Raw genomic sequence first — 11,457 nt, 5'->3', positions numbered from 1 at the left:
GCAATCTGCCTCAGGGTTTCCTTTTGCACGTTATTGCCAATTCCCACGGCCACTGTACTAACGTCCTTTTCCTGTTGTTGAGAGGTGAGCGAAAATAATTGGCGAGATTATTGTGAACTTTCGGATACAATGTCCAGAATATGATTAGAATATACTTATTGTACTCGGGTTGCGAAATGAACTTGACATTTGATTCCTACCCCCACCCCCCCACCGCCCCTAAAATGAGTAGTTTAAGTTTTGATTGATGGACAATATCTTTTAAGAAGCATACTCTCCCCAGACTCATGAGGCCGAATTTGCATATGGAATCTCCATATAATTCGTTCCTTTGCTATGTATATCCACGAGTAAAAATTGACATCTGGCGCCAGCCGATGTAGGAGATGGGGTGGTATTTACTTTATGACGTAAATGGGGAGCACGAAAAATTGACAGACCAACGACCTGCCTTTAGCCTACACGTACTACCATAGTAAATTTCCTCTATACGACTGAAATTAATAATGATTGACACTTCCAGTGAATAATAACTCACTTTAAATTTTTTTGCTAGTTTCTTAGCAAATTCCTTGAAGTTGAAACTTTTGTCAGGATGTGTTGGTCTTCCATCTGTTAATACAATCATGACATTTGGTTTGTCTGGTCTGTCTCCCCCTGCCTTGGTAAACAGCTTGTCTTTTGCCAATTTTAAAGCCAGATCGGTGCGAGTTTGAAGGTTCAGTTTTAGTGGCTCATTGGCTATTCTCCTCAAGAGATCTTTCTTGCTATGGTATTTTGAATCTGCAAAGGAAAACGCCAGTTCCGCTTGCTCGTTAAACGTGATGAGGCCGTAGTGATCTGCTTTGGGTGCAGGATTGAATTTCTTGACAAGGTTTCCCAAGAAGGTTATAACCTTTTCCAGGTTAGGTATCTTGATACTCTTTGATTTGTCGAGTACAATTCCTATATCAAGTCCAGCTGTGCAGGGAGGACCTGCGAGAAAGCGAAAAAAAAATTCCCATCGTTCATACTCCATTTACAAAGCGAAATCTTGTTAATGTTAAAATTTCTTTAGAAGAATCAATGAAATTTCTATATGTATCATTTAACTCTCTATCTATTGTTATAATAAAGTTCAGATATAACGCAGGTCATTGGTTGAAAGAGCGTACTCTGTAAGAGGATGGAGCATATAGAGCTAAGCTATAGCTGCCATCTGCCGAATTGTACTATGTCCGACCCTTTCCGGGACTTCTCTCCAGCTTTTTTTCCTCAGTTGAAAGTGAAATTTCGGATCAGAGCCAAACAAAGGTTTGAAAACATGCCAGGCACCATTATTTGCGTTATAATAACGTGAGCAGAGACGAAAATCCCCGGAGAGAAAACGAGATGGACAGTCTGAATTTTGAAAGTTTTCACGCTCAATGAGATTGCAAGCTTACGTACGGTAATTAGAATAAAAAACAGCTAACACTCGTATAGTGTATAAATTTTCGTGTTCAAAAACAAAACAGGAATCATGAAAAATGCAGCCAAACTAGCATAATTGTTAAAATTCATACTAATCATGACGGTGTCAGAGCGACTGCAATCATGCTGACATTGAGGATCATCTCTAGACATCGCAGTCAGTGAAGCATACCTCAGAAATTACATCGGCCACCCTTCGAGTGAACAACAAAGAGCTTGCTCTGATGTCCTTTCCAATACATTGAGAGGAAGGCCACATCAGTCACTGCAGCCGATTTTCACGGCGCTTTCATACCGTGCAATCTTCATGTTCCGTTGAATCCGGCTGTCTTCATTCATAGAACACTCGCCTTGAACAGCTTGTTTTCCTAATTGTTATGTGAAAACACTTGCGTGTTTTTATAAGCCACAATTCGACCGGATTTTACTTAACATTCTACTGTCAGATTGTGTATTAGAGACTAAAAAACTTTAGGCAAAAGTGTTAAATTCGACCTGCCGAACTATTTCAGTTTGTAAACTAATGCTGAGTGTGAGCTTTGATTGTTGGACATTTTTGACAGCTCTAGCCTTGTACAGCCAATCAGGTTATTTAAATAATTCTAACAAGGATTCTGATTGGCTTATTGTAGCGTACGTTGTGAGAGTTTATAGAGCATGCTGACGACACTATTGCTAGCTTTGGAAATAAAGTTTGTTTTGAAAACTGAAAGTAATGCGGGGGGAATTTAACGTATTCTTTATTATAAAACCAATAGAGAAGCCTTGACATGTGCTCTGTTCTGATATAAAGCACTTAGGAAGCGGCTAGAGCACCCGAGAAGTGGAAAGAAACACTCGACTACGTCTCGTGTTTCTCCTTACAATTCTTTCGTGCTCTAGCCGCTTCCTAAGTGCTCTAAGAAGAGGCACAGTTAAGGCTTCTCTATTTGTTAATCAGGCCATGCTCGTGTTTTCAATCTATTCTCTTTCTTTGTAGAGAGTCACCCTTTGTTCGAGAGGCTAAGCAAGGCTTATGTTTCTCCTCTTATCTGCACTGCATCTTTCAATTTACCATTATTAAGTAGTCTAAGGAATTTGATTGTGCGGCCACATCTTTAACACTTTTTAAACTTTTGTTCTGGTGTAGATTAATTTGTTTGTTGTAAATGTGATATAAATGAAGGCGTTCATTAGAGGTTGTTCTTTCCTTGACTTTGAATGAATGTAGGAAGCATAGCAAGGCAAAACGAAATCTGATTCGAAAAGTGAATTTGAAGAAGTAAAATGTTTAAGTTAATGCGTGTGTTGAAGGGTGAAATAGGTATAATCGGCTTACAAGCCTAGTGATCCATTTGGCCAGTGAAAATACATGCCAGCATGAAATTAGGCCCTTCTCCTCACCCCCTCCCTTCCAAGCATTTTTTTTATTTTTTCAGGCCCCCTTAATGGTTCGCCAGTAACTATTTTTACACCACGGTGGTGAAAGGCTTTGTGAGAGAATGACGCCCAAAAACACTTTGACCCACATCATTAGATCCGGAGTCTGGCGAGTCTATTGTTAAGTCACCACGCTTCACACTCTTGACGCCTGTTCAACCAAGGTTTGGATAAGTTTTAAAAACAGTATACTGGCAAACAAAAGACAGAATCAAGTGAAATAACGATGTGATATATAAGTGCGGTCGCAGGATGAAGCAGATTTCTGAAATCTTATATTTAAGCTCTGAAGTTGTTACTGAAGAATCTTTTTTGAAAGAGGAAGAAGAATACTCACGACAGAGTCCTTCGTTACATTTAACTGTCTTCTTAGCTGGGCCCAGCTCACTACAGTCCTTTCCACCGTTGAATGGCGGGGGATTGGTGCAGGTTCTCGTTAGTGTCTTTTTCCCTTCACCGCACGACACGCTGCACTCAGATTCAGACCACTCAGTGTATCCACCGTCGATGACTTGTAGGAGAGAAAATAACAGCAAGATTTTGACTTGATTAGGAAGCTACCAGGGCAAGATAGATGTGAAATCTTTCAACTGAATACACAAGCAATAATGCACTCAAAATGTTAAGTTATACACCATTTCACGTTGTTTTGTCACTGATGTTTATTCATTACGTCCCAAATCGACGATCTAATTGCAGTCGCTCAGTGCCGGGATTGGGTCAAATCATTCAGGCTTGACATACCTAGAGACTACGTTGAGACATAAAATGGACATTATTTATGGCACTCGTCATTACTGCCTTTATTTTCCTCTACCCTTCCTTTTCCGCTTTTTGCTCTTAACGAAGTACGGAACGTCTATTAGGTAACTAGGTAGACTACTTAAAAGATTGACTCTCTATTTGCAGTAAACGAATTATCTTTTTTAAAATCATTTGATATCTTCTATTCGTTAAATGCAGTGGGATAAGTTTATGTCCAAAACTACAGATTTTTCGGGCTTCTCTTTTTTCGAATGTAAATTGGACCGCGATCTTTCAACAACGTAATCTTTACTTGAAAAACTTTACTGGCATCTCTTTTGAAAACGTTGATCGATACACAGAAATTTAACAAGGAGAGCTTACCACACGAAGCTTCTAGAATATCTCCCAACTGTTCGGAGAGGTCACCAAACTCAGGGTACAGAAGCACTTTTCCATTGTTGCCTGCAATCTCTGACAACGCCTTTTTTTCTTTATAGACGTCTTTACCGACTCCCACGACTATTATCCTCACGCCTTTGCTCTGTCAGAAAAGAGTGAAACCTTATCAAGGTCATGAATTTCTAGATTGCTGCATCAGATTTGTAAGGAAGTTGATAACTACGATCATCTTCGAGACTGTTTTGTCCAAATTTCTAAGGCAGATTACAAAATTTCGTAATAGATATCGCACGAAGTTTATGAGAACAATACAAGAAATCTGACGAAGTTCGTTTGCATTTTTTTTACTTAATATCTTTGTTAAACATGTTTAGCTTTGGTAGGTGTCTTACGGTCACAAGCTCTGTTTGGTGGTCTTTCCTTTAAATTCTTTTTGAAAATGTAAATATTTCGTCACTGTCGTTGCTACACGGGTGTGCATCCTGTAAAAGGGAAGACTACTAAACCCTGGTGCTCTCTATCCTTATTTGAATGGAAGATATATGAGAAGAAGAGAGCACTAAATTTTACTGAATACATCAAGGTATTAAGGTGAACTTCAGAATTCAATTATATTTACCTTTAAAACTTCTAACGAATCCTCAAACGGTATATCAGGTCGTTCATCCCATTTTGACTTAAAAGGTTTCCCATCGGTAAACATGATTATGAAGTTCTCAGCATTAGACCTGTCTCCTCCTTGTTCGGTGAACAACTCTCTCGCGACGAGATCCATGGCCAGATCTGTTCGTGTTCCCAGAACTTAGGTATCACATTTAATTTCTCCTGAACTAAGTTTTTCAATTTGTTTTCCTCGAAGTATGACTGATCGTTGAAGTTGCTTTCGATAACGACCTCCTTTGCAAAGGTGACGAGAACAAAATGATTTCCTGATGAGGAAACGCCTTTCTTTTCCACTATCTCATTGATCAGTTCTATCTTCTTACTTCGCTGCCGCCTGTCCATGCTTTTTGATACGTCGGCCAGTATTGCAATATCCATCTTTTGATCAGGACACTTACCTACCGATGATATCATTTTTATCAATGATTTTTAATTTGAAAATTCGACTGCACACTTATTAACACACTCTGAGAGAGTAAACGGCTGGCCTGCATGCCCGTATAGGTGTTGTAGTATAGCACGTGCACTGGTCGCAACTAACTATCATGGCATTTATCCCTTCATTGTATAGATATCGAAAATGCACCCGAAAAAAGCGGTTTTATTGAGAATTGGTTTCACTCCAGCGCAGTCCTGTTTCAGATTTGAAGGTCTTCGCTTAGGGTTATCAATAACTACGCGATAAACTGAAATGTCATGCTTGGCTTTCAACTACACGGGTCGATAAAATCTGTGGTAAGAGATACTATTAACACTCCAAGATTAAATTCAAATCCACACGCAGTCGTGTAATATCTTGTCTGTGTTATTTGCCTAGCAGTCAGCAGTAGTTATCAGAGCCGTACACATTAGGGGATTCGCCCATCCACGTCCCATTTCTTAGTGATGTTCATTTAGTACGCTACCTACGTGCTGGTCGCTATGTAGGAAAGTACAGAACAATTTTAAATTCATTATGAAGATTCAAAAGCCCTGTAAGGATGTATTACTTCTAACACGCCACGATTTCTACTTGAGTTTGGATGTATTGATTAATCAAAGAAGTGAATTGTCTCAAAGAATTTGAGATACACCAGCTGAAAAGATCCAGCTTAAAAATACCCGTTTTAATCAGCCAAAAAGATCCTTTTGTACTCTATATCGTGAATTCTCTGAGCATCGTATTCAATCACCATTGGGCTACTTGGGAAAAGAACTGGTTCTACTAGCAAGCGTTTATTGAGGGTTGCTCTCGACTATCCTTCTTCAGCCGTACTCTCCGAACTCCCTAAGTGTATCAATACCCAAGTATACACATGTCGGATCAATATCAGTATCTGGGCAACTGCCCACCTACCCCTCCCTCAACAACAGTCAATTGACAACGAGTTAAGGTTAATGTTGGGTTAAGGGAGGGGTAGGTGGGCAGTTGCCCAGATACTGATATTGATCCCACATGTCTATCATTTTTTCTATACTGATGGCACTCGTCAGCTACGAAACACGTAGCATCTAATTTACGCCGAAAGAAAAAAAAAGGCGAAAATTACACACCTTCCGGCTTAGGTACAAGTGTCTCTGAAAAGAAAAAAAAAGATGTAGCTCAGATAATCGTCTCTCGATAATCATTAATTGTTCACAATTCTTATGCTAATAATGATAGCGATAACGTTAAGATGATGACAATGACAACTATTACGATAAAAGAAGAATGTTACCCTCGTCGATGGTGTTCTTAGAATTAAGACATAGATTACCAGCTATGAAACTACTTCTCGCATATTTTTAAAATCAGGTCTAAAACCTAGGCCTTTCGAATTGGGGCTCAGTGAGCTAACCCATAGGTCACCTCATTATTCCCTAGTTGTATCAGAGCTGTCGATTAGTGTTACCTTTACAAATAGTATTCGTAAACTAAATCCTTAAACATTCTTGTTCTCTTGAACTTGATGCCGTTTCCTGGGTGATGACCGTCAATTAAAACCAGGATATTAGAAACCTCGCAGTCTTGAAAAATTGATCGCAATCGTGGCGTGCATGGTGAAAACGTTTCTGAACGTTTTTCGTTAAACAAGTGATAACAAGTAACGGATGGTTGATTGTAACGGTTATTGACGTAAAAAGCGTTCTTACGGTTTGTCCCACCTAAAAACGACCTAATGGATAGATAGCCTGTTGTGCTATGTAAAAAAAACCCAAAGGCCTAAGCCATAAAATGGTCGACAAAACAAAAAATGACAGAATATTGAGATTGCTTCAAAAGTTAAACCAGCGGGTGAGTTCGTTTAACGGATAGCCCAACCCCGGACGGCTAACTGAAAGTGAAGGCTAATGGACCTTTACGCGGGAAGCATTACTATTTAGGTATACTTTCTTCTGGCGCAGTCACAACTATTCTTAACTCACTGAAATATTAAACAAATAATAAAGACAACTTACCACAAGTAGCTTTCACGATATCGTCCAAATGTCCGGTAAGATCATCAAAATTGGGGTACAGAAGGAGTTCTCCCTTTGGCGTGCCAGCAATCTTGGACATTGTTGTTTTTTCTTGAAATACTTTTTCACCGACTGCTACCACAATTATGCTCACATCTTTACTCTGTTGAAAGAACATAAGTTTGACTTCATCAAGTTCAAGAACTGACCCGAAGGATCAATCTTAAACCGGTTTGATAAACTGATTTAAATTTAACTCTTTTCGCGTTTTCTCTTTGAAAGTCAAATTCAAAAGAGAGTAAACAAAGTGTAGCAGTCAGTTATATTACCTCTAATGCCTCCAGGAAATCTTCAAACGGTATATCAGGTCGTTCATCCCACTTTGTTTTAACAGGTTTTCCATCTGTAAACATGACTAGGACGTTCTTAGCGTCAGGCCTGTCTCCTCCTTGTTCGCTGAACAACTCTTTGGCGGCAAGATCCATGGCGAGATCTATACGTGTTCCCCAGAACTTAGGTATCACGCTTGATTTCTCCTGAACTAAGTCTTTTAATTTGCCTTCTTCGTAGTATGACTGATCGTTGAAGTTGCTCTCAATAATGACTTCCTTTGCAAAGGTCATGAAAGCAAAATGATTTCCTGAGAAAGAAACGCCTTTCTTTTCCACCAGTTTATTGATCAGTTTTATCTGATCGCTTCGCTCCTCAGGTGTCATACTTTTAGATACGTCAGCCAGAATAGCAATATCCATCTTTTGATCTCGACAGCCACCTACCAGTCGTGACATTGTATTAATACTTATGTTTAATAAGGTCGACATAAACACCTTGTGTCTGTTCTGTTGCGCGTAACCACAGCTTAACTAAATGTTGCCCTAAAATATAGTGTACGACGTAAATGTATGTCCAAGAAACTCTTTAGATATGATATGTGTCGCTAATGATTTAGTAAAATATACATAAACGAAAGGAAAAGCGTAAAATAACAAACCTTCTGCCTGAGATAAATCTGAAAGAGAGAAAGGAATCAGAAACTGTCAGTTATAACCCTCACAAAGTTAATGCGAAATAACCATTATAATGGATCGCAGGGTGGTTTGACCAGTGGGTAGCCTTACGCCTGAAGTGAAACAACCCGTTTAGAGATGTTAAATTGGTGTAAAAATGAAACCTGATGATAATAACGATACTTATAATTATGAAAACGATCGTGTAATCTTATCGTCCGAATGAGTGTATTCATCAGAACGACTGCTTTCGGAGGTAGCGAATAGAATTCTTCAGTCGTTCACTAATTCTGACAACAGTTCTTCCTAAGAATTTTCTTATTCGGATGATCAGGCTTAAAGCTGTGTTCAAATAATTTACTGAATGAAAATGACAAGGGCAAGGAAAAGGACAATGGCAATAACAATATCAGTAATAATAAAAGGAAGTTCATTGTTATTTGAGGCTTTAAACGAAATAGGTGCACATAAATGCTTCCTACCTGAAGACAGGCTTAAAGTTAAGATGATACAAACCCAAAAAGTTTTCATCATCAACGAGGGCTCAAACTCTGGAACACAATGACAATGAGTAGCAAGTTAAACAAGTTGAAGAGTAACGCTGGACCAAAATGAATCTCTAGTTATAATCCGCTAATGCATAGAAAAGATTAAAAATGCTAATTATATCCTCAATTGGTGATAATTTTCATAAGTATCACAGACGTTTTCTGCTAATTCAGTTACGCTTTATTACTGACCACACCGAAGACGTGATGTTTATAAGCCTTTAAGTTTAAACGATAAACTGATGAAAACTTTATAGGATTACTCATTGCGAGTTTCAAATCATACCATTGTAGATGCAATAGTTTAATGATATCGAACGATATCTAATGAAAAAATCAGAAAGGAAGAATGAATTACTGGCACGCAGCACGCTTTTGTCGACACATCTGTCTTCGACAAAAAACTAATGTACCAGTAAAAAACATTTTTTAAATCTCTAACGGTCGGAGCCTTTCAATTTATTTTTAAGGTCGCTGAATAAACGAAACAGGTTGCAGATTAACGACTCATCATTGTTGGTGAGATACCTTCCTAACGAGATGTGTTACTGAAGTATAGAACGAATTCAATTTATTAGCACTATGTGCTGAACATGTATTTTTAATCATCATTTCACATCCGCCTTGGTTGTGATGAGGCGCCAAGATGATGCAAATGCTTTTATCATACGTTTTTTACTCCGCGGTCGGATTGCGTTCTACACGGAGCGGTGACTTTCCAAAGAGCTCTCGGGTCGTTGATTACGAACCAAAGGCTGATTAAGGGTGTATTGGCCTTTTTTAGGGTGCAGCTTTTAAGGAGCCTCTAAATGACTCCATTAGCCAGAAATCCCGCTTTTTTGATAGATCGATACTATCACACTTTTTCGTTTGTTTCTTATGAAGTACAAACCATATGAGAAAACTAACTCAGTTCGCAGCAAATTTTGATCGTAGTTTCTTTTGATGTGATGCCAGAATAGCAACGCTACAGCTTCTAAGAAACACCCTTCACTTTAGGTTTATGTGCCTTAAACCTCCCTGTAAATGAAAATGGTGACCAAGTTTCTTGCATGAATTACTGGATTACAATCAGTGTTGAGTGCAAATCAATGTGGATAGTTTTCGGTGTAAGTGGCCAGCCATGTTAGTGGGATGGGATTATATTCAAATGATTTGTGACTTTGCGACAGCTTTACAAATTGAATTTGTACTGATTGATCACTTCACAGCAAACCCTTCGACCTATAAACTTCTTTCAGTGTTATCATGTCTCGGTAACATTTATCATTGGCCAACCTAGTTACAACTGCAATAAAATTTGGATTTTTTCCCCTTGTATTGGAAATCAAGGAACAAGATCATTCCTTTGTCACTCATCAACAGTGTTATCCATTATGCTAATGTAAAAGCAATCGTTTGTTGGACTGGAACACCATTCAATATATAATGCAAACTTTTGTTGGTAAAAAAGAGTGAAAGCAAATGCACTTGTGAAAATTCTCTCTTTGAACACTTCTTTTCGATAATGGTTGCCTCGGCGCACCATTTAAAGGATGAGAAAATAATTTACAAGCTTTTCGACGGACAATTAACCTTAGTGTTTGGAAGTTAACTCAATTAGTTTGGGCGACTGAATACTCTGAACTTCTGAAGTCAAGACCTACGGGTGTTCAATTTCTTTCTAGCACTATTACCGATAGAATGAAATATACTTATTTTTAAAAACATAATTTTGTGCTACACTCGTTGAGAAGACAGTAGAAAGAGAACTGGATGACTGACTACTTGAAGCAAACTGAAGTGTTGCTGAGTTCGCTTCACTTTATTTAGCCCCAGGTTATAGTTTTTAGAAAAAGAAAAATCTCGTCCTCGGCATCTTGAAATCGACCGAAAAATGATGAGTAAAGTTTATATTTCATCGTCAGTCTGAATAAAACCGTTAGCGAAAGAGCACGAGACTCACCTTTCAAGATGTGATGGCTGATTGTGCCTTCAGTAAACTGTGCAGATGAGTTCCCACTAATAACAATTGGAAAGTTTCTCCAATTTATGTGAATTTACGATTGTGTTATCTGCTCTTATTGTTTGGAAGCGTAGATTTGGTCCCATAATGACGAAAGCGCCTTTTAACTGTATTAACCCGCATTTGGGGTGAGTACCGGTTCGGTGATTTTCAAAGAAATCTCATTCTATTTAGTTGCCCACGAAACAAAAGGGTATTTGTTTACTTAAGTCAAAAGGCTATAAAGAAAACTTCTAGTCCCAGGTGAAATTGAAAAATAACAGGACAACCCCCACTAGTGTGTATTATTTAGTAGCTCGAAAAAGATAACAACAGGGATACTGTGAATTTATATGGTATGTAAACAGTGATCATTGGAAAGGTTCGTTGTAAAGACAACCTCTCCGAGCCAACCATATATCTGAATGTGACCTCCAGTCACTTTGACCAAAATGAAACTGGAAAGGATGGCCTTGATTCCGTGTGATGGTTCGCTTAGGGCCTTTATGAGAAGAAAAGTGACTTTAACATTCCATTTCGATCAAATAAAACAACAGCTTTATTCATCAAGGGATTATGTCATAAATTCATTCACTAACTTTTCGCTGACGTCGTGTTTCTGTATCGGGTATGGAATAATTATTTCGTTTTATCACATAAACTGCGGTGTTCAACAGGGATTTCAGGCCCTGAGAAAAGCCGTAACAACACACGTGAAAAAAAATCGTATTTTCTTTCGTGTGTTGATATTGCCAATCAGCTGCTGACACGTCACTCGCCTTTGGCGCCACTCGGTCAGGTCACAAAAAGAAAAACCGAA

The 11,457-nt window shown here is 38.6% G+C and overlaps 1 protein-coding gene across 1 annotated transcript in view; it reads right to left on the bottom strand.

Annotated features, from left to right (window-relative positions):
• LOC113673032 (matrilin-1) overlaps positions 1-10,685 on the bottom strand; it is an 11,368-nt gene extending 683 nt beyond the window's left edge. The window contains 11 exon segments of the mRNA XM_089187765.1: positions 1-71; positions 539-975; positions 3,209-3,382; positions 4,000-4,159; positions 4,637-4,812; positions 4,815-5,078; positions 6,214-6,237; positions 7,099-7,261; positions 7,428-7,870; positions 8,090-8,107; positions 10,599-10,685. The exon segment at positions 1-71 is cut by the window's left edge and continues 83 nt beyond it. Of these exon segments, the coding sequence (XP_089043891.1) occupies positions 1-71; positions 539-975; positions 3,209-3,382; positions 4,000-4,159; positions 4,637-4,812; positions 4,815-5,078; positions 6,214-6,237; positions 7,099-7,261; positions 7,428-7,850 (1,892 nt within the window). The 5' untranslated portion in view covers positions 7,851-7,870; positions 8,090-8,107; positions 10,599-10,685.
• Between the last annotated feature and the right edge of the window lie 772 nt (positions 10,686-11,457).

Source organism: Pocillopora damicornis, chromosome 11 (genome assembly GCF_964200805.1).
Source record: "Pocillopora damicornis chromosome 11, jaPocDami1.2, whole genome shotgun sequence".
NCBI lineage: Eukaryota > Metazoa > Cnidaria > Anthozoa > Scleractinia > Pocilloporidae > Pocillopora > Pocillopora damicornis.
Note: the sequence above shows the minus strand (reverse complement) of the source record. Positions and strands in the feature narration are given on the sequence as shown.